At 48.8% G+C, this 26456-nt stretch overlaps 1 protein-coding gene, 1 long non-coding RNA gene and 1 pseudogene across 2 annotated transcripts in view; all 3 read right to left on the bottom strand.

Moving 5' to 3' along the window:
• Positions 1-3454: 3454 nt before the first annotated feature.
• Positions 3455-10666, bottom strand: LOC149369450 (uncharacterized). The gene is made up of 2 exons (XR_016289326.1): positions 10544-10666; positions 3455-3605 (listed from the first exon to the last, which is right to left on the bottom strand). It is a non-coding gene; the product is annotated as an uncharacterized LOC149369450 (long non-coding RNA).
• LOC149369451 (uncharacterized) lies at positions 7195-10517 on the bottom strand (annotated as a pseudogene).
• Positions 10667-11333: 667 nt separating the features above from the next.
• The window catches only part of LOC149369449 (putative fatty acyl-CoA reductase CG5065), a 39907-nt gene continuing 24784 nt past the window's right edge, over positions 11334-26456 (bottom strand). Inside the window, exons 7-10 of the mRNA XM_089575631.1 lie at positions 23174-23218; positions 22713-22831; positions 21491-21730; positions 11334-11487 (exon numbers count right to left, since the gene is read on the bottom strand). Coding sequence (XP_089431757.1) covers positions 11334-11487; positions 21491-21730; positions 22713-22831; positions 23174-23218 — 558 coding nt within the window. The remainder of the gene's footprint in view (positions 11488-21490; positions 21731-22712; positions 22832-23173; positions 23219-26456) is intronic.

Raw genomic sequence — 26456 nt, 5'->3', positions numbered from 1 at the left:
TGTACTACCTTCAGTTTGTACCTTTTGCTAAGCTTATTTACGATAACCTCCGCGCTCCCAGAACTGAGATATTGACAATATTTGTACAGAGCCAACAGTGCGTTTCGTGTGGCATAAGCTTCGAAACTCTCCATTTAATGTAAAACTTCTTGGTTACCTTTCCTCAGTAACGTCAAAGTTTGAATATGGGTACATAGTTTGTGATCCGTACACTACATTGAATATATACTGAAGGTTGAAAAAGTGCAAAGGAGAACTGGCAGGTTTGTATATTAAAAAAATTTAAAATCCTTTTCTCCTTCCGAATAATGCAAACGCCTGATGTACAACACCTAGAATATCGGCGAAAAAACGTTTATTTCAACTTTATTTCCTTATGACTAAGCAACAAGCTAGGGTTTGATCCGTCCGGATATTTAAATCCACAGCTGATGAAAACAGTCCATAATACCATACTAGATTAATATCGCCATATCTCGCAGGAACAAACATGGATAACTTTTCTTTTTTCTCTCGCATCGTCGCTGACTGGAACTGTTTGCCAAAGATCTAATTATACCTCCATGGACTAGCGCTTGAGTTCCTGAATTGTGTGCCACGTCTAGTAGCTCGTCGGAAATTTTAATTGAGCTGCACTCTCCTCGGTTGTTTCAAGTGTCTTTGTTGACAGCTGCCCTCAAAGTCTCTAGTAACTTTCAAGGTTTATTGCGCTGAAAACACTCTATGTTGTGTCATTTATCTTTAGAATTGTTCTATATTTTGTGTAATTTTGTTTGCTTTTTTCATTGTCGCTAAAAGTGCCCTTCCTGCTTCGACCTAAACATGGTCCGCAGTATGTCTTTAAATAAAAAAAATGGTATAGAATTCCTACACGCTGCCAGCTATAACTCGATTGATGAGGATTCGCATACCTAGTTCTCCTCTGTCCGCCAGTGAATCATAGCATAGTCCGTGCCCATCCCTTAGCATTGTTTAGGCCTCATCTGTCCTCCTAACCAGACTAAGCCCTATGACGTTCCATTTAATACCCACTAGTTCCTCGAACAGCACTCCTATGATAAACCCTCACCTGATAAGTTTCTAGCGTTGCACGTCGCAACGCTCCGTTTTGAATAGCTTCCTATCAGAAGCCAGAGATTCTTGGCAACCTACGCTGCGCCACAGGTCTGACCATCGCCATTTTGGTCACTTTCTTCGCAGCCGGTGGGGACTGAGGACCGAGGGTGAAATAGCGCTGGTTTAGTCATATAGGAGGCTGTGGCCAAGTACTACACCAGAGTGGTCAAATTCGATTCTAGTGAGGCAGTGCGTTATCGGTTTTATTCACCGAAATCAGGCCGCACCTGAGGCTTAGGTATGGAATTCTATCGACACCAGGAGTTTGTTTTTTTTTAAACCGGCGGAGAATTGCACCGCACTAAGATTCGAACTCCAGACCTCTCGCACGCGAGGCACGGTTCTCTGTCTCTGTGCCATCGCTGCATATAAATAAATAAATGAATAAATAAATAAATAAATAAATAAATAAATAAATAAATAAATAAATAAATAAATAAATAAATAAATAAATAAATAAATAAATAAATAAATCATTAAAGCGAATCTTTATTCCCTTCTTAATACAAGGAAAACCGACCACAAATGAAAAGCCGCAATTCAGGAGCTTTAGTGTGTCTGGGGCCCCACACACAGGCATGGCATACAGGATTTGGTCCGGCACGAGAGCCATTAAAGTGTTGCTGCTTGTGTCACTGATGCGTTTAGATGGTAGGCTTCGCCTCTAAGAGTGAAACGCTGCCAGGGAGTCCGCAGAACGCCATCGCCCGTTCGGTTCTACGCCTCGCTCGTCGGTAAATAGGTTTTTGAGGAAAGGAAATGTATCTGTCTCTCATATCTCGGTGGACACCTATACCTCGCGGTAACGTGAAGGGAGGAAGATGGGAGTGAACGAAGACACCGTATTCACTAGACGCGTCTTTGTTCATTCCAAACCATCGAGCTTTAATACCTACACGGGATGGAACGTAACAAAACGAGACACTGCAAGGATATAACAAATTGACACAAAGTTATTCTTGCGCTTGCAGTGAAGAGAAAAGAAAAATTGCCAATGCCAAGGGTAGGGTATGTAGTGAGGCCGCGCGCATACTGCGCAAGGCCGAAGACATCGGACGCAACAGTCCTGTGGTGATCAAGTGGTTTCCGGCCCACATGGGCAGTGACGTGTCGGTACGCGGAAACGTGAACCACAACGAGACGGCCAACTCGGCCGCGCGAGGACTAACCAACCGCGCGGCTGAAAGTACGGCCGACTCGGAGTCCTGGTCGCGACGCAGTGCCAAGGACAAGATGACCACCTTCAACGAAATAGTGAAATGGTACAGACTGAACAGACAGACTATGCCGCCACCTCACCCGGGGCTTACCCGGAAGGAGGCAGTGTTATATAGACAGTTACAGACGGGGTCCCTGCTCACCCCGGTGCTAGCTAAGCACGTGTGTCCGAGTGTGTACGCGAGTGACATATGCAGACTGTGCGCGAAGGAGAGAGCCACCGCGGCTCACATCCTTTGGGACTGTAGCGTAAATCCGCGCGAAGCCAGCGAGAAGACGACGATCCCGCCGCAGCTAGAGGCTGCAACGAGGAGCTGTGACCATAAGACACAACTCAAGGCCGTCCAGCAGGTCTCGGCAGCTCTCGAGAGGCAGCGACCGAGCGAAACCGAGGAGAGGGGGGCGGCACCCCCAGGAAGGGGGCGGCGGCCCTCTCGAACCCGCGGAAGTAGCGAGGAAGACCTCAAGCATGACCTCAAGGAGCACAACGCACGAGATTGACGTAGTGGCCGCGTCGCGGTAAAAGCTTGTCCTCCCTGATTGGAGGGAGCCTAACCGACTCTGCAGGCTTTCTAAATAAAAGTTGTTCTCTCTCTCTGTCGACTTCTACTTATTTTTTGGTACAAAATGCATTTGAAACTATTTGGCACATAAGGTGTGTACATTCGTATCGTACAGGTTGTGTTTGCCCAACTTCCTCCCTTTCCAAAGGTGCGCCTTACTCGAACTTCGCGCCAATTATTCGAAAAATATCCGAAAATTTGAGGATGTGTTGGATGCGTTTCGAATAATGTTGAAAATACACTATCTGCGCAGACTAAAACCCACACAAACGACTTGCAGAGGTACACGGCCCCATTGCACTTGACATAGGCTGACACAGTGAGAGCAGCGCAGTACACGAGTTTATGTACACTACGAATCACCGTGCAGAAAAAGTAAGGAAAGCAGATGACCAAGAACTACACCACCGTTCTACAGCGTGATGTAGCTACATATCACAACGCTGATTATCAAAGTTGTATTTATCGCCGAGATGCACGTTTTGAAACATGACGCTCTCTCTCACTTTCTACAGTTATATGACAACGTCCGACGCCTCTTCTATCCAGGATGGTGTTCACAGAGGCGACAGCTCGAGCAGAGTTCCGTACAGTCTTGAGATCCCCGTCTGCATGAAGTATCCAAGCTCCCATACTGTCTCCGTCATCAGCAGCCTTGAAGCCAGAACGAGCAGGATGAACTGCATGGACTTGTTCACTGCATAGAGCCTGAAAGAGATAGATGAAATGCGCGGTTGCTTGTTATTTCGTGCTTATTTGAAGCCCAGCATGCCCTAATGATTCGCTTGCCGCCCTAACGCTTCACAGTATATTTAGTTGTTGCTTTGTTTTTCTTTAACTATTTTTTCTCTTTTAAAACGCCGAAAGTACTCATTACTCGCCATTTCTCAAACTAGAAAAGGAAGTTTCTCAGTAGCCACCAAAATCTTTGCGCAACTTGCGAGTGCGTGGCAAAAGATTGAAAACTAGAATCGGCAAAAATACACGTCTGTGCCGCCTCACGGCGTTCTTTCGTTCCTCGCATTCTCTGTATACCCTCACTTCTAACTTTCGCGTGCATGGATTAGAACCGCGGTGCCAGGTGCCACTTCGCCATGCTTGTGGCCGCGTTTTCCGTGCTCCTGCTGCTTATGACGGAGCAAACTTGCGAAAATATCAAATCTAAGCACAGACTCACTAAACCCGTGCGTAATATTGAGCTTTCCGCAAGTTTGCTTCGTGGAAAAGCGCAGGAGCGCGGAAAAAGCGGCCGTCATGCACGCCAGCTGATAATTTGGCCAGGTGTGCGCTGCCACCATCGCGCGTGCACTAGCCTGTAGTTCATTCCAGGCCTTGAACGTGTGAAATTCTGCTTTCACGAGCATGAAATATGCGCTGCGTGTCCAAAACTACCAAAGAGATTTTATTCGGTCTTATTATTCTTGGTTTACTAGTAATTGTGCTATTTTTTACCTATTCACTAGGAAAATGAAGCCGTTATGCGTCTAACATTTCCCTTTTGATTGCCTGTCGCGGCTGTTTGGCATATAAGGGCTGCGCCCTAGTTAAGCTATCCATGGCAGCTTTCTCTGCAACTCCTCTGTAACTATTTTTGCAGAGGTAAATAGAGTTAATATCAGTAGTTGTGCGTTTTGAGGCACTACTCCGTTAACTAAAGCCCATCCTGATGATGACCGGGAGCTTCTACTTCCTCGCCAAGCGTCAACTAACTGGCGTAGCACCGCTTTCTCACAAGGCCGTTATCACCCGCTTAAGACAGTTACCCGATAACTAGGCTTTTCCGACACTGGCAACGTTTCTATCCAAAACATACGCCACCCTAAACGCAAAGGCATGTACAAGTGTCACTGCAAAACAAACTTACACTTCTTGAGCTTCCAGAAATTCTGATCGCATGGATAACAAACTATCTAGCAAACCGCCGCCAGTCCATAGCAATTAATGAGCAACAATCTGGCTGTCTTCCGGTCAACTCAGGAGTCCCTCAAGGAAGCGCACTAGGACCATCGTTTTTTTTTTTTACTTTACATAAATGACATTATTACTGCAATTAATTATACTGTGCAAATCAGGTAGTTTGCGGGCAATTGTGTCCTTTTCCGTGAAATCACTTCAACAAACGATCGAATCGATTTGTATGCTTCTCTTGCTGACATATTTGATTGGTGCAAAATCTGGGGAATGCGGCTTAACACTGAAAAGATGGTCTTGCTTCCCTTCTGTCGTCGAAGAGCTCCACCATCTTTACTTACATGTTAATTTCGTCGCCTTCGCAGAAAGAAGCCAAATATAAGTATATGGGTGTCACAATCGATAAGTTTATCACGAAATTTAACATTAACAATATTTGTTCATCGGCCTTGCGTAAATTATATTTTTTGCGACATGAACTTGAAAACTGTCCACCTGACGTAAAATTGCTTGCTTATTGTTGACTAATTAGACCTAAACTTTAATATACATGCGTTGTTTGGAACCCGATTACAAAACAAAATATAAAATGTCTTCAAAGGGTAGAAAGGAAAGCTGTGCGATATATGTACGGAAAATTTTCTCGCTATGACTCTCCTTCACAAATAATGAGTTATAATGGCATTGAATTGCTTGGCAGCGAAGGAAAAATCTTCGATTGCGGATCGTTTTCATGCTTTGCAATGGAGATTTAGCAATAAGCCCTTCATCCTATCTGTCTCTTTCAACCTCCAGGCTTACTCGACACCATCATCCGAATTCACTAACCGCTTATTTTGCACGGGCAGATGTATTCAGGTTTTCATTTTTTCGTCGAACTATAGCAGGCTGGAATGATTCATTGTTTCGGATATCCGTTGACGGATGCATTGTTTATTGTATTATTCTTTTTACCATCCTGCTAGGACCTGAACAAGGTCTGCAGTATGGAATAAATAAATAAATAAAACATGTCATGCCCTGTGTTCGGTTATAAAGAGCATCTCCGATGTCCAGGCATGTCACTGAAATAGAAAAGAAAAGAAAAAAAAAGCCACCGACGAGCAATCCGATTTATGCGACAGAGTATACTATGGATGGATAGATGAATAGATGGACGGACGGACTTCTGCAATATGTTCCTTGTCGTCCGCCATTAGCACTATATCATCCGCTTACATTAGTCCCGGTAATGACTGTTCAATCCATTCTCCTAGCTTCAAGAAAGATAAATTAAAGCCTGGTGCGCTCCTGTTTAGCTTGGTCTCCAACCCTTGCAGGTACAACATGAGCCACAAAGGTGACAGATAACATTCTTGCCTAAGCCCCCACTGCATCTCTATAGGATCTGACACATTTTTTTTTTTCAATTTTACGAACGCTTTGTTACTTTCATACATCACACTTAAGAGATTGCTTACTCCATCTTCCATATTCAATGTGCCCCGTATGTCCTATAAATGCTCTTGAATAACGCTGTCGTAGGTTGCCTTGATATCCAGGAATGCTAGCCATAGGAGCCTGTTCCTTTTCTGCAATCTCTATACACTGCTTCAATGAAAATAGATTGTCCTCTAGCCTCCTTTGTTTCCCGAACCCATTTTGTAGTCCTCGGCACTACATTGGTATCTCTTCTGAAATTCAGCTTTAAACGTTTGTGGTCACTACTTAGACTTCTGGAGCCATGTTCATCGATGCTCCCTAACCTATTTTACATCCTACGTGTCGTAAGTGCATAATCTAGTGCCTTGTACAGACCCCCTGCCTCCCATGTTATAAGTCCTTCACACTTCTCGGTACTGTTGCATACAATTCAATGATGCCTGTCACACATATCCAGCAGCAGGCTTGCTGTGGAATCTGTGCACCCATCCAGGTCTTCTTTGTGTGCATTTATGTCGTCAAGTCTTATTACCTGGCCTTCTTCTTCGAGCTCTTCAGTGTCGCTTTTGATACATTATACCATTTTTCTATTTTGTTCTTTGACATTACCTCTTTTCTACAGGTATTCAAAGCCAAGGAGTGTTTGCTTGCCTGCCATTTTTGCTTTTAACCACAAATGTTCCTTGCATTCCTGTTTGACCCTTAGAGAATTCATTTTTTATCACTGAAAGTCCACATTCCATTCCCTCTCTCCTGCCCTCAGTTGTATTGCAATATTACCATGTGTTGTCAGGATTACAGAGTGGTTAATCCATGTCCCTAAGATGTGTTTCGACAAACCCATATACCACAAATTCCTCTTGCTTTAGCTGTTCTAGTTCCTCCCATTTCAGTCTATTCCTGCCACCTTGCATGTTAATGTGCTGTATGTCTGAATTAATTAGACACTGGCGCTTATGTCTAATTATTCTCTTATGGCTCCTATGCATCTTTTATCTTGGATCTTCCCTCGGTTTCTCCTTGTCAACACTGGTGCCCTCAAGGCTCTGGGTCCCCCTAAAAAAACTGTTCCCTGACGACCTATCCTACCCCTACCCTCCCTCCAGTGGCACCACTGTAGTGAATGCTATTTTGGGCAAAAGGGTGGGAGCCGGCCTCATACACGTCCCTCTTAGCGTCCATTACGCCGTAACGAAGTCGTCGGCTCATTACCCTACCGACATGGTTAGCCTCAACGACCCTACTTTTCATCCCCCTAGACTGCTCCTTGACATCCGGGACAGCTAGTGCATACGGTTACATGCTCCCTCTCAAAGGCCTCTCTAAGCCTACGCACTGTCATTGCTGTCTCTGGAGGTTCTGGCTCCTCCCCTTCAGCACATCGTTGAAACCAGCATGGATAATGAAAAGGTTAATTTCATTGTCCATGTTGTACCCTACCACCCCCTGAGCTCTGGCCATTGTATCGACCATGCATTTCCCTGACTTGGGCTCCACCTGCATCCCCCTGTCCGCCTTCACTTTCGTTAAAACGCCCTCCTCAACCCTCGCTACTTTCGAGACACCCTCGACCAGCTCACTTCTGCGCTCTAACCGTTCACTTCCTGGCTGCGACTTTGCCCCCCGGATCACGCCAGCTGGCCCTCCTGGCGCCGATGCGGCTATCGCGAGTCGCTCTGCCCGTTGCTACCTTTCCGTCATCCCCACTCATAACCTGCTGCGCTGCTGCACTGTAAAGTCGAGGAACCTCCACGTTACTGCTACCTTCTGCCTGAGGGGCAATGGTATTTAGGTGTACCACGTCGTCCTCATATTCAGCCTGACGCTTCCCCGAACCGGGGTTACCTGCCGGCCGCGATTTGAAAGCCTCCATCTATTCTTCTAGATGGGCCCGCTTTTGCCGCTCGTCTTTCAGCCCGACTAGAATTCGCTCTAACAATAGACACCTTTAGCATACCGTGTACCGTGTTACCGCTACCGTTACCGGAGTACCGGGAGCCTGCCCACCGGCGGTGGGTAAGCGCTGATTGGTTCCGATGCTGCGGGCGCGAGCACAGCTGCCGGGTATGTGGCGCCATCTGGTGCCCTAAAGATGATTTGCGCATGCGCATTGGCTGCGCGCAGGATCCCGGTACTCCGGTACCGGTAACGGTACACGGTATGCTCAAGGTGTCTATTAGTGCGCCCCATGGCGGTGGTGACTGGCCATCTATAACAGCGTGACACACCGTACTTTCTTTCTACTCGCCCGATCTGCTCCACCAATTGCACTGTAGCACGCCTCGCCACTTTCCTCACTCCTTGACTCTGATTCGCGACCGCGGTGTCGTTCTCGCCACCCCTCACTTCCCACCGATTCGCCCTCTCTCCACGTTCTCTCTGCAGTCTCCCTCCCTGCTCTCTCCTTACCTCTCCCCCCTTTGTAGCCTCTACCAAGAGGATTCACACGCCGCCAACGGCGGACACTTTCAGCACTCATGCGCGTTCTAATTCTAACGCAATAATAAACAAATGTACTCGAGGCAAGCAGCAGTATTGCTACGGACGGCAAACGGCGCAGAGAAGAGGCTCAAAATTAATGCGGCAGAAACGGTCTCAAATGGCCTTGGTGTCGGATTTTGTGTCTTCGTTCGGCCGAAGGTAGCGCGAACTCTCAGGGCCGTTTCACATGCTGCGACTATAACGAAAATAATCGGCCTAGTCGGTGATGCCGCAGTGCGATTTTCGCACAGTGCGTTCACATGCAACACGTACCCAGCGAATTCGGTCGGAGGGCACGCAAGGTTGCTCGATGTTCGCGTAGGCAACCTACGATTAAACGCGACAGAAACGCTGCACGGAATGTGTTGATGATGTTATGACCAGCGTGTTTTTAGATGCAAGGCAATATTTCGTATGTTTTGATTAGAATGAACAGTTTTGCTTACTCCGCGGCAAGAGCTCCCACGTGACTCCACGTCATGCGCCGTCTCGGCGCTGCCCATTGGTCAGTCACAGAGCGAACACACCGATGCTGCGACTGAATTCCAACCGGACGGAACTTGGTCGCAGGCCGTCTGCGGCTAGACCAACGGCCCTCCCCAGTCGAAGACCGACAGAATTCGCAGCGCCGCAGGCGAGAATCGCATGCATGTGAAACGGCCTTCAGTCGGAGCCATTCCGGCGTTCGCTTATTTCGCTGCCAAAAGGAGGCGTGCGCGTGGTTTTGCGCAGTGACAAGGCGAATGTGCTTTCAGAAATGCTGAAAAATACCTGGTAAGTGTCATATGCCCGTACCACCACATCTTTTCAGGGATGACACAGAACAAACGTTTGTACAACTTATGTGCTCGGCGAACTCACCGGCATTACATGTGAAAAATTCAGGGGGCACTTTGGCTCTGTAAAGTGCTGCAAGGCGAAAGCGTTTCCTGGCCACTGTTTGTTCTTATTTACTTTTTTGTTTTTGATATTTTGGTTTTTATTTTTTTGCTCCTTTTCTTAATTTTATTGTTTTCTATTTTATTTTCACCTTATTTTTATTTTGTTTTTATTTTTGTTTATTTTCTTATTTCTAATTTTTTATTTTCCTTTTCTTGACTTTACTCCTTTTATTTTATTTGTGAAGGCCATGCATTCACTAGATGCGCCTTTATTCATGCTGGAACCTTGAGCCTTTTAAGCAGTGACGCCGAAAGGCGGACGATTCTGCCGACGCGTCTGTCGACACGGCTGCCGACGCCTCTGTCGACACTCCTGCCGACGCGTCTGTCGACACGGCTGCCGACGCATCTGTCGACACGGCTGCCGACGCACTATCGACACTCCTGCCGACGCGTCTGTCGACACGGCTGCCGACGCGTCTAACGACAGTATGAGGCATTAAAGGCTTTCGCCTCAATAACTTACAGTCCTCGAGCGATCAAAGTTTAAATGGTGAGTGGTTAGTATGAACACACCGCAGCGAATGTGTTATGAAAACCGCCGCTGCCTCTGCGTGAGGGGCCCTTAGACAACTACACCGTCTGTTTTAAGTTGATTATTAACCTTTGGCCATTTGTTCTGCGAACTAGATGCTCACTATCATGAGTGCAGAAAGTTGGGCATTGCTGATGCAGCATACTCGTTCCCTGCCTTGCGGTTTTATTATGTCAGCGGATTTTTTGGCAAGACCGCCTCCTGCATGTTTTATGACTGACTGAAGTACGCTTGCCGCAAATGTGCGCGTATTTGTGGCCCACTTGAAAGCATTTTCTTCCTTCCATTACAACAGGTGTCAGAGGTTTTTGCGCGTAAGCTGCACCTCATAGAGCACTTCTTGCGGGCGTCCTTACCGTTTCAGTTGTCTCCGTGCGTCAAAAAGTTTGACGTCCTCGACCTTGAACAAGTACTTCCGAATTCCCAGAACGTACTGCTCCCAGTACGGCATCCATTCGATGTTTTGTATGTCAAGACTAAACACCTGTAAAATAAGAATGACTAATTTAATTTTACGAAGAGACTCCAGTCTTCTTCAATGCGTTTGCTGACGTGAATATCAATGTAAGGTTACATATATTTGTGACGGTAGAAGATAGCTTTATTGGTGGCCGTGGCTAATCGAAGGGATCTGCTAGAGGGCTTTGTCCTAGAGTAGGTGTAGTGTGGCTGATGACGGTGATGATGATTTACCTTTCAGTATTTCCATCTAACAAGGGCTTGCTGGTATTCAGGGGGGCCAGAAAGAACATTTGATATTTAAATCTGCTTTGAAATGGCCTGCCCGCAAAGCCCAGGGTTGAAGACGTTTTTGTCATTTTGTAGCAGCTTTTAGTCGTTATTAACAATGCACAGAGAGCACGAATTGTGGAGGCAATGAGTTCCCGTTGAAAACAACCAGAGCGATTTCCGTTTTGCAGGTGAGCCCCGGACATGAAGATGTATTTTTGTTTTACAGAAACAGTTCGTGTAACGGACATAATCCGGGATAACCGTCAGTGTAATCAGTACATCCGTGACATCACAAAAAAAGTTGAAAACCCAAGAAATGCTAGAGGAGACACCACACTTAGGTCCGATAGTGACAGCTTCTTTCTGAAATTACCCCATCACGCTTATTTTCACTTATTTCACTTGCCCTTGCGATCAAGGAGCCCGCTTTGTACTTGCCTTCCTGTCAGCAGCTGAAAGGTCTCCCACGAGCCCCACGACATTGTCTGATCTGAACAGCCAGCCGTGAGTTGTGAAGTACTGTGCGACATCCATTGTTCTGCGAACCTTCTGGCAGCGTTGCACGAACCTGTAAGGTGGTGACGACGTTAGAAAAAGTAAGTTGACTTACGCAAGTATGCTGCTTGGCTAGTTGGCGTTGCGTGATGAATCAGACCTAAGCGCGACAGAGCGAGACGCGACAGTCGAAAGCATCTGTGATTGTCTTCTCGCTTCATATCTCGTCTCTGTTGCGTCTGATGAAGCATTCCCGGCGATGATCGACAGAAGGAACTGTATTCTATAGAAGCTGGCTCCTTTATATTCGTGTGCCAGTTTTCCTATTTTATGCGAACCATATTAACGTAGGTTTCGGGCGTTCGCGCGACGCCCGGCGGTGGCCACCATTGACCTTCAAGTGACCTTCAAGTAGGTCACGTGACAGGACGTCACGTGATGACGTCACACCGGCTGCAGATGGGGCCTGTTGGGTTTGGGATGCCCCCCCCCCCCTGCCTTGTGGATTTGGGCAGCTCGTGGTTCCCCTGCTGCCTAAGTGGATTAGGCAGCGACCTTCCAGGACCGTGGGACCATGGTCGCAGCGGCGAAGGTCAAAGATCGCCGAAGGCCGAAGATGCGGCGACGATGGCGGCGTTCCGTGGCCGAGTCGACCCTCGGGTCAACGAACAGAGTGGTGGTGCGCTTAGTGAAAGACAGCAGTGTTTAATTACTGAGCCTCTACCCTCTCCCATCAACCGAGCTGCGGCAGAGCACCACGGCCCAGCGCCGCCCCTGCCGTGGGCGGTATCAACAGTGGCCGCAACTGTCCATCTGATTGGACGTCATTCTTCGAACTATTTCCCCAGACAGGGATCTGGGGAATCTGTGCGCTATTTAACGAGGTGTTGTTTTGAGGACTCCAGTGTGCACTCCCGCTAGCGAAGCAGTCCTCATCCACTGAGAGTCCCTCTCAGTTGCTCTTCTGTAAATCATGTAAATAGCCTGTATAAAGTTTTCTTTGTTTTACCTTCGTAACCCCGTCTCCCACCTTCCTCGTCCCTTCTCCGGCCCGACCACGCTACCCCGATCCCAATAACTGGTTGCCAGCGGTGAGATAGAATCTGCACCCAACAACTCGATCGCTCGATGAGATGCCCAAGTCAAGTCACCGGCTCCAACGGACCCCGGCAGCTTCGTGATTGACGGCATCAGCTACGCTTCTGAAGACCGAGAGATGGACGCGTCAAGTCACCGGCTCCAACGGACCCCGGCAGCTACGGGACTGACGGCGTCAGCTGTATCTCGGCAGGGTGAGTGCCCGATGTTTGCCATTCGTTTCGCCAGACCGCACTAGCACAGGCAGATGTTAGTAGTGGGATTTTGGATTTCTGGGGAATGAAAATTTGGCAGTTTTGTGTTTTATTCGCTTCAAGCTGAGGCTTTTGTGTTTTAGCGGGGATCAGCGGCACGAGGTGCGTTCCGCGATGGAGAAGTTCCAGGTAGAGGACCTCCTTGAAATTTTGGAAGAACTGGGCATATCAGTAGACCCCACTAAAACGAGAGAGGCGATTTTGGATGTGATACGGGCGGAGGAGGTGACAGTCGAGGAGGCAGACGAGACGTGGGAGACAATTTTTGAACGAAAAGCGGAGCAAGAAACGCGAAGGCTTCTCCAGGAGAGAGAGAAGCGAGAGGCGCAGGATAAGCGAAAACTCCGCGAGGAGAAAGAAGAGAGAGAACTGCTTCAGCAGCAGGAAAGACGAAGGCTCCGAGAGGAGCAAGAGAGAGAATGGCAGGAGCAGTGTCGTAGGAGACGCGCTGAGCTTGAGGAACTGCGGGAACGAGAGCAGCAGGAGCTCATGCGTAAGATGCAGTTTCTAAAATGGAAAAGGGCTCGAGATCGTCTGAGGAGTTACCGCAGAGGCGAGAGCTTTAGATCTTTCCTCGAAAACTTCGAGCGAATTTGTAGCGAGGAGGAGCTTGACCTGGGTGAATGGTCGATGATGTTGGTGGCCATTCTCCCTGGTGACGTCGGCGGCGTATTAGCGCGCCTGTCCGACGAGGAGGTCGACAGCTATGCAGTAGCGAAAAGGGCCCTATTTCGCTTCTTCGGCATAAAGGTAGAAGTCGACTCCAAAGGTCAAAGTGATGGCAGCGGGCAGCGCTCCCATCAGTGCGTCAGCGACCAGCCAACGAACCCCGGTTGGTCCGCTGCGCACGAAAGAGTCGCTCAAGAGAGCAGTGACATGGCTGGTTCTAGCCCTGAGACAGTGGCCGCTATGGCAAATGAGGCGGAGGTTCGGCGGAAGAAATACGGTACTGAGCTTGTATGCCGCCGCACTGAAAGACAGCTTTCCGGGAAAGAGCGCCACGGAGAGTTACCAGATATCAACGTTGAAGCGCCAAGTAAGAGCGCAGCGTTAGATATGAAGAGCGATTCCAGTCAGATTGTCGCTGGAGTCTGGAATGTTGATGACGCCGCCCCAAAACGCCTAATTCAGGACAGAGAGCTGTTGCGCTCAGAGGAAACAGCAGAGGTCACGGGAGCGAGTGATTCTGCAGGTGAGCCGTCGCCTGGCACTCTGAGCAAAGAACCAGCGGCTTTGCTGCGCGACAAAAATGGCAAAAACGATGAGCCTTTGAAAATTGATGGCTCGACTAAGGCGAGGGCCGGCGGCTTAGCACCTGTTGACCACGCGCGAACTTTTGACGGGCAGCGAAATTCAACCGGCGAGGTTTCCGGAAGACGGCCACGCGTGAAGACAGCTGGTCCGAACACCTGTGCAAGAACGCAAAAAGCGCGGGTCAGGCTTCTGCATTTGAGGACCCGGCGTAATTTGTCGAAATTGCCACCGCGGCGCTCAAGGGTTCGCAAGCTTTGCAATATAGCCCAGCAGACTACGCGTGCGCATGCAGGGCGTAAACGACCTGCTCCATCGAGAGACAGCAATAGGGATAAGGCATGTGACGCGGGCGGCGTGCTAGAGAGAAGGGTGCACGGTCGCCGCACAAAAGAACGCCACAGAGGACCCGCGAGTCGGAGGGGGACACAGCATGCGGGGAACCAAGAGAAGGGGAAGCGCCGCTCTAGCACAGGCGAAACTAATCAGCCCCGCAAATTTTTGGAAACCTTAACTGGTAGCCCGGCCGTCCGACCGCGACCGCGCAGGGCGCGTCTGAAGAACAGGAAGCGCTGGATTCTTTGAATGAATCACAAGACTCTTTCCAGGCGCATTTCACTAAGCACATTTTGTGTTTACTGTTTGCTTTTCCTTGTATTCAATTAATGAACTGTAAAAAGAAAAATGAAAGCAAACCAACTTTTAGCTTTGCCTGAGTGACTTTTGTACTTTTCGTTAGCTTTCATTGTTGTAATGTTACCTTGAATACTCTTGTTTTACGTAACCTTTGTATAGCGCAGTTCACTGTAGCGCGAACGATTTCCTTTGTGAGCTGTAATCTCACCCGCGCTATTATCTATGTTTTGTTATTTGACGGCATCACTTCGTTGAGATTTGATGCGAATGGCCGTGCAGCAGGCATTTGTATATAGGTTTAGCTACGCTGCGAATTTGTGAGAGCGCCCGCTGAGGCGCGGATGTACACCGAAGTTAGGGTGTCTATCGAAGTAACTCATAGGCGAATGTGGCGTAGTCCCTCGCGTAGGCGCTACGAGATTGCTTCGAGATTCAACCTTTTTAGGTTTGTGTTGTGGGTCTCGCACGTAAAGTTTACCCACAGTATTTGTTGTGTGCTAGTGTCCGCTGACATAGAAGCACGAACGAGGCCATTCTTGGCCATTGTAGCTTAGGCAGATGGCATGAGCTCCCAGAGAGGCTACCCTTTCAGCCGAATTTAGCTTTGCAGTAGGGTTATCTGCAGTATTTGTTACACGCTAGTGTCCGCTGACGCAGAGGCGCGAGCGAAGCCGCTCTTGGACATTGTAGCGTAGCTCGTGTGAGCTCTTAGAGGTACTACTTTGTGTAGCCGTATGAAGTTGTGCAGTATGCCACTTCTGCAAGTTTGTTGTGCAAGTTTCGCACATTTATGTCGTGTCTGCCGCCATGCAGAACGAAAGGAAGACGACATGGGAAATTGTCGCACTTAAGAATAGCAAGTAGCTTGGGGCAAAATTAAAGCCTCTGTCTTCCCTCTCGGTTGATTCCTCCCTGTCCGGGTGACATCGAGAATCGTTTCAATTTGTCCGACCGATTCTAAACCCATTCTAATTTTCCCTCTGTTTCTTGAAGTGTCATGCATTATGACAACACTTTAAAGAGGTCCAACACCTGAACCGTGCATCGGCTACGCACTTCGTGTTCGTTCAGGAAAATTTTGTTTCATTTCAGATTTTACTTAGAGGGATGGCTAGGCATAAGCAGTTTTGCTTTGGTTTTGGTCTGGAGGGGCGAGTGGGCTACAGACGACACTTGCTTTTGTTGTGTGCGGCGTGGCGTTTGTGGTTCCGTTTGGCTCGCCTTCCAGGAAATTCTGAGAGCTGGACATCGACAGCCGATGAAGAGAGGCCCGGAGAAGAGTGGAACGAGAGCCCCCTCTTGCACGTCCTGTCATCCGAGCTGCGTAGGAGCGGCTCATCTTCCGGACGCATTGTCTGGTGGCGGGGGTGCTGTTGGGTTTGGGATGCCCCCCCCCCCCCCCCCCCCCCCTGCCTTGTGGATTTGGGCAGCTCGTGGTTCCCCTGCTGCCTAAGTGGATTAGGCAGCGACCTTCCAGGACCGTGGGACCATGGTCGCAGCGGCGAAGGTCAAAGATCGCCGAAGGCCGAAGATGCGGCGACGATGGCGGCGTTCCGTGGCCGAGTCGACCCTCGGGTCAACGAACAGAGTGGTGGTGCGCTTAGTGAAAGACAGCAGTGTTTAATTACTGAGCCTCTACCCTCTCCCATCAACCGAGCTGCGGCAGAGCACCACGGCCCAGCGCCGCCCCTGCCGTGGGCGGTATCAACAGTGGCCGCAACTGTCCATCTGATTGGACGTCATTCTTCGAACTATTTCCCCAGACAGGGATCTGGGGAATCTGTGCGCTATTTAACGAGGTGTTGTTTTGAGGACTCCAGTGTGCACTCCCGCTAGCGAAGCAGTCCTCATCCACTGAGAGTCCCTCTCAGTTGCTCTTCTGTAAATCATGTAAATAGCCTGTATAAAGTTTTCTTTGTTTTACCTTCGTAACCCCGTCTCCCACCTTCCTCGTCCCTTCTCCGGCCCGACCACGCTACCCCGATCCCAATAGGCCTCATATCGCGCCGTCGGACGTCGCCCGGCGGAGGCCTCCACGCTTCGGTTCGCGCCGTCGCGCGCGACGCGGCGGCGGCGCCACCATCGCTGCATCACGTGATATGTGACGTCACGCCAGGGATGAGGCGGCGCGCGCCCGCCGTCGCGTCAGTCTCTGTGCCCGCAACCACGCCAGCGTCTTTGCGCCGGGCGTGTATGCGGTCAAGATGCCTCCAAACGCTAAGGACATGCTTCGCATCCACTGGGCTTAACCTTGATAAGCCTCCAAGTATTTTTCATCCACCTATTCTTCCGAGTTCGCCCGACTAACTCGAATAACCTGTTTTTTACCTGCACCGTCATGCACCCATAGTGCGTTCTTAAAGACGAGGGATATTTTTTTTGTCGAGTGTGGCGCACTGTTTGCAGCGTAAATTCAGCAGTTTCGAAGGGCGCCCTCAAAAGTGGGTGTGCGAAGTTCGCGCTCGAGAAGCAGGCACCCGAGGAGAGTGGATTAAACTCAGGTGTGAGAGCCACCACAGCATTAAGGGAATGAAAGGAGGCAGATAACAGCACCACTCCACGTTATGCTGCCGTTTAATGTTGGTAACATGGCGTTAGCAAGGCAGCACCAGTGTCCTGCTGTGAACTCCGAAGTCTTTGCAGATGGTCCCACACCTCAGTGCTTGCATATCACACGACGGACGCAAATATGTGCCACAATATATATTTTAGTTTAATATAAAGTGCCAGGCAAGGAAATTTCTTGCAATAGTTGCACGTCTAGGTGAGCTAGTTGTCATCCAGCACCCCAACATCCCAACGTCTGAGATTCCGGCAGGAGCACATACCTAGGGTCCCAGATCGCACTAAATGGCGCCAAAACAGAAGTTGGGAGACAGAAACACCAGGCATGGGCAGTATGGAAGATGATTGTATCTTCACGCTACCTTTCGATACGTTTTGTGTATCAGTGTCAGGTACCACACGGGAAAAATGAAAGTATCCGGATACCCGTATCAAAAATACATTTCCTGTGTGTCACGTTTCTTAACGATACTCCGTACCCAAAAAAGTGTGCCGTATATTTTGGGGTTGCTGTGAGTCAGATTTGGGCCGGTGCCGCTGCTCAGGCGGTAATTCACTGAAAAAAGTACTGAAGTAGAACTTGCAACAGACGATGCCAGTGGAGGTGGCCCCGGCAGTCCTCTGTCTCTCTACATTGGTTATTTGACAGATAAACGACGCATATGCAACCGCTTCTGCACACTCGCTGAGAGAAAGGACAAGCAGACAGGCTCACTATTGTGGAAGAAACAACAAACCTATTTTCAGTTGCGGTGGTTGTCAGCAGATAGCTAAGACATTCGCTTCATGCTCAGGTGTTTGCAAAACATCCGTTATTGACATTTTCAGCACGATAAAGACCACGCACTCTTACACACTCTGGTCAATGGTGTCATCAGCGCCGGCTGCGCGAAATTCATAGGCCGAACGATTCTCGAGAGCCACTAAGGAAACTTCAGTATCTTGAGTATCACTCCAGGATTCTCGATTCGATGTAGCAATGCTTCACTCTAATCCGCGGATAAAAGGCACCTTCGCAAAATATGGCATGCTAACGCGATCGGCTGCTCCTGTATACAGAGGCTTTTTTCATTTGACAAAACTTCTGTTTGGGCTAGATGGTGCATAGCTTATATTGAAATGAATTCAAGCGCACAACAACACGCACACAAGAGGAGGAACACACAGGACAGGCGCTAACTTCATCTGATTTATTTGCAGGTAAGAGAGCGAAAATATATACATAAAACGAGACATGCGCAGTAAAGAAACAGATCGTCATATCACAATGCGTGCTCAAGGTATCTGTATTCTGCCTGCAAAAGATTAACTGACGTGTCACTCACACAGTCACGCCCCCTCTTCCTGATGTGAAAGGCTTCTAATAATTCACGTGCCGTCTTATCACCACCTCTGCCAAGAATCTTTATCTCCTTCAGCCGCGGCTCGCACGCTCTGCAGTTCGCACAATGGTCTGCCAAATGTGTCCCACCACCCCTTAATGCCCGCAAATGTTCCCCCGCCCGGTCATTGACACACTGCCCAGTCTGGCCTATGTAAGCCCTACCGCAGGTCAACGGTATCTCGTAAACGGCACCGGAACAGCAGTCGACATACTTCTTTGAGTGCTTCTTCCTGCAGCCACTCTTCTTTTCCGCACACGAAATGCGTGAACAAAGTTGGGCAAGTTTCTTCGGTGCGGAGAACACCACAGGAACGCCGTGTCGGCTTGCGATTTACGCACGAACTTCCTTTACAAGGTTCGTTGCAGTTTTTAGATGTCAATTTTACTATAGGAGTTGATCATGTATGTTGGGAGTACGCTCCGAGGGCACAGAAAGAGCTTTTACCTTTTGATTCTGCTCACTCGAAAACTGTCAAGAGGTCTATTGCCGGCCTATGCCTGGGGTCTGCTCTCTCGAAGTCGTGCCCGCATGCTATGCAGTGTAGCTTTAATAAGCAAGTACACCGGCTACTTATGGCTGGGTTCCCCTGCGCGGTCATTGTTTCCGTGGCCGAGGCCCTACTTCGGAAAACCAAGCAGGTCATGTTCGCCAAAGCGAAGGTACTGGAGAGGAACCCGTTCAAACCAGTAGTGGTTCCGTATATCCACAAGGTTGCTCATCATGTGAAGAAAGTGGCAAGCCGACACGGCGTTCCTGTGGTGTTCTCCGCTCCGAAGAAACTTGCCCAACTTTGTTCACGCATTTCGTGTGCGGAAAAGAAGAGTGGCTGCAGGAAGAAGCACTCAAAGAAGTATGTCGACTGCTGTTCCGGTGCCGTTTACGAGATACCGTTGACCTGCGGTAGGGCTTACATAGGCCAGACTGGGCGGTGTGTCAATGTCCGGGCGGGGGAACATTTGCGGGCATTAAGGGGTGGAGGGACACATTCAAGGGCGTCCGCAGAACTTTTTCCAGGGGGGTGCACCCGATGTCTGGGGATGGGGGAGGCGGTAGGTTTCTAGTTGTTTTCTACTAGGGCATAAATAATATCCATAATTCCAAGGGGGGGCAACCGCCCCCCCTTGCCCCCCCTTCCGGACGCCCATGGACACATTTGGCAGACCATTGTGCGAACTGCAGAGCGTGCGAGCCGCGGCTGAAGGAGATAAAGATCCTTGGCAGAGGTGGTGATAAGACGGCACGTGAATTATTAGAAGCCTTTCACATCAGGAAGAGGGGGCGTGACTGTGTGAGTGACACGTCAGTTAATCTTTTGCAGGCAGAATACAGGTACCTTGAGCACGCATTGTGATATGACGATCTGTTTCTTTACTGCGCATGTCTCGTTTTATGTATATATTTTCGCTCTCTTACCTGCAAATAAATCAGATGAAGTTAGCGCCTGTCCTGTGTGTTCCTCCTCTTGTGTGCGTGTTCCTGTGCGCTTGAATTCATTTCAATATTTTTTCATTTGCTTCGCTTGTAGCACGGCCGCGTCAAGGGGCTCTTTTGGACCGGCGATTTGACCAAATGCTATTACTTAATTTAATTAAGTAAATGTAACATCTAAATAACATACATTAGCAAGATATTTTTTGTCCAATAGAACTTTTCAGCCATTTTATTTTCTGTCGTTTTTCTTCTAGCTTTTAAAATCAAATGTCCAACTTGAAACGTCTGATAAACACAGTGAAAACACAGTGTTCGGCTTTCTCAAGCACATGGAGCTGGCACCTTTTAGCATAAGGCAAAAGTTACCTGGTAAATATAGCAGTAACAAATGAAAACAATCAGAAAATGCTTCACGTTTGTTCGTATCTGGTCAACTGCCAGCAGAACAGTTTGTAAAAGGATGATTAAGTTAAAATGAACATTTCGCTGTATTGTCAACGGAATTGGTCGTTTCAATGTCATCATGGTTTCGATCCGAAGGTAAAGCTGTAAAGAAAACAGCTGCGCCGACAGCAGAGTTTAAAGAAATTGAAACTGAAGCTTAAACAAAAACTGTGCGGCCAGATTCGTTTAATCCTTTAAACATTGAAACTTCAATTCCGTTTAAACCCGTTCTAAAACAGTGCTATATACCAATACACTCAAGATTCCAGTAACCAAGGAGAGATCGACGATATCGTGCAAGTATCGACGATACTGTGTCGAGTATCTCTATCGAAAATTAATTTTGTTTCTGTGCCTTGCGTTGATATCGGAAATGAAATTTTTTTATGATCGGGTATCTGTCTCGAAGATACTTGCATGAAGTATCATGCCGAACCACGCGACACACAAGTACTACTATCAACCGAACGCTTTCTTGCTGTCAACAGCACGCTCACCATACGTGAAACCACGCCAACATTAGCACTTAATGACACGGGAAGAAACGAACGGAAGGCTGGTATCAGCCTCGTAAAGCTTCTACAACGCGGGCAGGCTGCCTGGTGGGGTATCCATTGTTTTTCTGACTTCCTATTAATAAAGTGGTGCTGTTTTCAACTAGTCCGCCATACGACTTCCACAATGAGGCTCCAAAACAAGAATTCTGCTGCGATATCTTCGCAGCCAGCGAGACGAAATTTGGCGCCGTGGTCCGCAACGTCTTGATGCAAGTCGCGCATCAGAAACCCAAAGCCGCATTCCTCAAGCCAGCGCTTCATTCCATTTAGGCCACATTACTATTAGCAGTTCACGTTCATAGTCACTGCATGCTCTCCGTAGGTCATTATTTGTGGCTGTAACGAATTTCAAATTAACCCATTTTTCTTGCCGCCATGTTTCTAGTGCAGTCACCAGCACCCAACCGAGCAGTGAGTTCATGCTTGCCATGCGCGCACACTGGTGTTCCACTGACCTTGGCTTCTGTCCCATCATCTGCACGGCCAGATCTGCAACTAGCGCGGGTAGGAAATTCAGGCACCAGAGGTTGGCCCTGTGCCAGAGCCGGCTGCTGGTCACCGTCACCTTGGGGAAGCGGGTCACGTATGGCAAAGGAAATCGAAGGACGGCACTCTGCATCGCACTGATCACGTCGGCCCACGTTTGTCGCTGGAAGGCGCCACTCGTGCAGTGGTACACTCTCACGTGCTCGGGCCTGCGCGAAAAGAACATCTCGCAGATTGCTCGTCGATCACCTGCACTCTCCCCAGGTTCCGCAGACAGAGCGGCTGAGGGACAGTATTGCAGAGAAATTGAGAAACGGAGCACTGACGGTGAGATGGGTTGGCTCCTTTGGTTAGTCGCGTTCATGACATTTGACTCCGAAAAGTGTGTTGGGCCCACAAGACCAGTGTCGAGTTTTACTTCAGAAAGGTCTGTCTGAGACAGCGCTGTCCAGATGTTGATTTGCGATAGGTGCAAATGAAAGGATGACGAAGATTCACAGTACACTGTTGCCATCCCACACTCAAGAGAACGAGTAGTCGACCTATTCACGACCGATAGTCAAGATATGTGCTGCGAAACATCCCAGGAAAACGCGTATGGCTTGTAGACCCACGATAAGCAGCGAAACAAAAGCGTCACAAGCGAGGAGAGAACATGTTCTTGCTTTACGTCGGGTACGATTTCCGCTCTACAACCTACAAAGGGTTACCTTGTACAAATGGCACAAATTTCGCGTTTAACATAATGTTGTTTGGCTTCCCTGGAGAAGCCAACGCACATCAGGTTATGACAGCATATTCTATATGGATGGGAGACTCCGTAGTGGAGTACCCGCATAACCCGCATATACTATATATCAAAGAGTCCATGATAGAGAGATATTGGTCAGATGGTACTTGATAATCAGAAAGTGAACAAAGGAGGGGAAAATCTCAGGGTGCTTACCAGTGTTTCGACAAGTCCTCTTGTCGAAGCGTTGGCAAACGCCATGAGGTTCTCCCTCCGTTGTTGACTTTGTGATTACAGTATCAATGGTTCTTCAGTGTGCGAAGACAGCGCGCAGCCCACGGGCGCCTCAGCATTTCGCCTCTTTTCGTCCTTGCGTGCTCTGGCTCAGAAGCATATCTAGCGGTAAAACCCACCGAGCCGCGGTGACAGCAAATCGTCCAGCAGTTAAGCAGGGCGCAAACCTGGTAGTGGCGGTGTGCCAGGCGACGCATATGAGCATGTTGGCGACTATGTCCACAGGAATCAAGTCTGCTGTGCACTCCTTTTTCGCCACCATTGATGGTAGCCATCCAGAGCCTATCTGAAAAACGAATCACAGCATAAACAAGCTTTGCTGTCATGAATAACGGTGCATTTCGCAAGTAGCCACCCGAAGCTGTGCTATACTCAAGAGCCGCATCGTGAAATAAAAGGTTACTACAGCCTACGAAGTGCGTAGCTGCTTAATTTATTGCAAGCCAAAAAATAAACAGAAGAAAAACGATACCAAAAGCGAAAAAAACAAAACAAAAATAGTTGTTCGCACACGCCTCTTATTTTCTCTCCCGTGCTTTTTATAAGTTCTTTATTTTCAAGCGTCATTTTCCATATGGCATTAATAATGCGCGTTTAAAATGTTCTAAGGAAATGTGAACATACTTACCGCTGCTACGATGCCAGTGCAGGCCGAAAAATTTTCGATCCAGCCCTTGAAATAAAAAAAAGAACAGTTCAGAATAGCTGCTCTCAGATCCAGAAGGCTTTTAAGGTGTCAGAGAGAGGAGGAGGAGAAGAAAAGGCAGGGAGTTTAACTGGAAGAAACCAGTTAGCTACCCTGTCCTGGAGGGAGAGGGAGGGGAGGGGAGGGGAGGGATACAAAGACGAAGGAGAAAAGGGAGTAACAGGAAAATGAAGTCAGTAAGCGCAGTCAGTAAGCTTGCGCTGAAGTGACAATTTCTGGTGAAAGCTCGATGCTGATGAAGCAGTGCACTGCAATCTCTCAATGGCGGTTTGGTTCGATTCATGGGAGTAACGTTCCAAAGCGAAATGACGCCGCAGTAAAGGGCTGCGGAAATTTCGACCACTTGGGGTTGTTTAACGTGTTGTGACATCGCACAGCACACGGGCGTCTAGAATTTCGCCTCCATGGAAATTCGACAGCCGCGGCCAGGATCGAACCCGCGTCTTTCGGGTCAGCAGTCGAGCAGCGTAGCAAATGAGCCACCGCGGCGGCCTCCTGCGACGGAGGAGGCTCCGCGCACCCACTGTCCTGACCCTACTGATGGTCGGGCACCGGACCAGGAACCGGTGCACGTCGAATCGAGCAAGTTAATAATGGGAAATCATTAGTTGGTTTGGTTTGGCTTGGTTTATGGGGTTTAACGTCCCAAAGCGACTAAGGCTATGAGAGACGCCGTAGTGGAGGGCTCCGGAAATTTCGACCACCTGGGGTTCTTTAACGTGCACTGACATCGCACAGTACACGGGCCTCGAATTTCTCCTCCAAAGAAATTCAACCGCCGCGGCCGGGATCGAACCCGCGTCTTTCGGGACAGCAGCCGAGCACCATAGCCACTGAGCCACCGCGGCGGCAAATCATTAGTTGGCTATGTCAACGATTTCGTGTCCGCAAAACGTGTCGGCAGCGATTTCCCCGTTCGTGTGAGAGCTAAGCAAAAAAATAACAATTGCACGTGATAGAGAATGATGTGAGGCTGATGAAAGTCACAGTTTGGTCGATGTGGAGTAACTAGATAATTAATTAGAGCCAAACACACCACATAGATGTCAAAACAGTATCGGACGTCTATATAGTGCGAGGACGTGAAAACGAAACTAGACCTCAAAATTGCTAGACAAAAAGGCAATCACGTGACAGAGGGCGATCGAATGTCGTTGTAAACGAGATTTGATTGACCTGGATTAATAAGTTAAATAATTATAGGTCAAAAGGTCATTTAAACGTCAAAATAGTCCCGGACGTGCCTGTAATGAGAGGGCATGAAAATAGCGGTAGACGTGAAAATTGGAAGAAGTAACCAAAGAGGCAAGCAGTCAGAAGAGCGAAAAAGAGGCGAAAACAGATGTAAACAGTCTAAAGTGAAGCAAAGAGAGGCGACGTGTGTTAACGAGGCATAAATGCGTTCGCATCCTTCCAATGCGGGTTGCCGCAGTGATTTCTAACGTTTTTTGCCCCATTGAAGACGCTTGTGAACACCATGCGTAGGCTGCTTTCTAGCTTGTACATGCCAACTACGCGAAATGCACTGGGTGCTGGACGCCATCATTCCGGCCCAAGCAGCAGTTCATTAGGTGGTTCGAGGTATTCGAGTCGGTCTTGCTTGCAGTTTGCACTAGCTGTGAAGAATGGACGAAGTCCAATAGGAGGCATATTCGCGACAAAGCAATTTATGAATTTTTAGCGGCGATAACAAATTTTGATATCGGCCTGCGGACGTTGGTACATCGGTTAGCATAATTTGGAGGTAATGATTTGTTTTTTCTTTGACGGCTTCATAACAAGGCCACTAAAGGATTAACTTTATCATGCAAAAGGGTGCTAGCCATCAGCCCGATTAAAGATGATATGCTAGGGGGGGGGGGGGGGGCGGCAGCGTCTTCTTTTTCCCACTCCGCGGAAGCGGCGTAATGGCTCGCTAACCGCGGTATCGTCTGTGCTCAGGGCCACAAAGCGGCAACGACAACATGTGTACACCACGACGTCATTTGTGGCGCATGTGACAAATGCACATGGGGACAGCCAGTTGCGACATATCAACGAGGGAATCCACGAAAGGAGAAGGCTACGTAGGAATTACTTCCGAGTTACCTGGATGGGTAAGGGCGCGACATCGGCAGCGAGTGTTTGCCTGCGCCGACAATGGCGGCAATGCGCGAAGGGGTTCTGCCGCGCGCGCCGCAGTGTTGTTGCAAAGTCATACCGGGCGCCAGCCGCGCGAAGCGGGAAGCGTGAGGCGTGCACTCCCGCTCGTGAGAGGTGGCGGGTGCTGAGAGGGCGACCGCGAACAGGAGAGAGGAGCTGTGGTGTCACGTGGTGGTTGGCGGACTGTATCATGCCACCCGCTCGCCCGGTGTGAACCCTTCAGCAGCAGCCGCTGCTCCGCCTGGGGGGAACAGTAATGCTAACGCATACTCTGCCCCATGGATCGCATTGGTGGTCTGCGAATTTTTTCCTCTGGAAACTCTGGAGCCGAATCCTAAATACTCTTCGTTTTGAACAGCTTTTGCTCTGGCAACACTGCAACCGTGCCCCAAACTACTCCCAGTGTCAAGTTAAACGCAGCCATTGCCATTGGTGCGCCCTCTTGTACAAAATGTAGAGGGCTTTGGGGCGGGTTTTTCACGAGAAAGCCTTCCTGCACAGACATTTGTGAGCCGGAAGCCCTTCGGGGTCACTACCACCATCAGAAAGCTGGGTTTCCTTTTAAATCACTGTGCATATGCTTTTATTTAGCGGGATGCGATGCACTGCGCCGCAGCTTGAAGACAGCCTCTGCGTGACTGAACCCAAATCATGGCTGTTTGATTAGAACGTTGCAATCTTTTGCTATGGGGCCTTGACTAAAGGTTATTCGTTTAATTTTGTTCTTGGCCGGCCGGCCGCTAAGGAGGGCTTGGTTGGGTTGGGATGCTTGGACCAGTCTCTGCCGACTAGTTTATTCACAAAAAAAAGCCAGAGTTGGAGAGGACCATAAGCAAGGACAAAGAATAGGTTGGGGCAACGAAAAGGAAATAAAAATAATAAGTCCCTGCCTGCACCACATACGTACAACAGGCTTAACCTAATTCTAAAATAAAAGAATAGGCCCGTGGGCAAGTTGTAATTTAACCACCCGTAGGTGGAAAAGTAAAATAAAAGGGAAAAGCTACTATAGCGACCCACAGCCGGGGGAGCGGGCCCAGGGAGACTCCCCTGATCTTCCCTG

This window comes from Amblyomma mixtum, chromosome 1, assembly GCF_055824585.1.
Source record: "Amblyomma mixtum isolate Tamu chromosome 1, ASM5582458v1, whole genome shotgun sequence".
Classification (NCBI taxonomy): Eukaryota; Metazoa; Arthropoda; class Arachnida; order Ixodida; family Ixodidae; genus Amblyomma; species Amblyomma mixtum.
The sequence above is the reverse complement of the archived record's forward strand: the minus strand, read 5'-3'. Positions and strand labels throughout refer to the sequence as shown.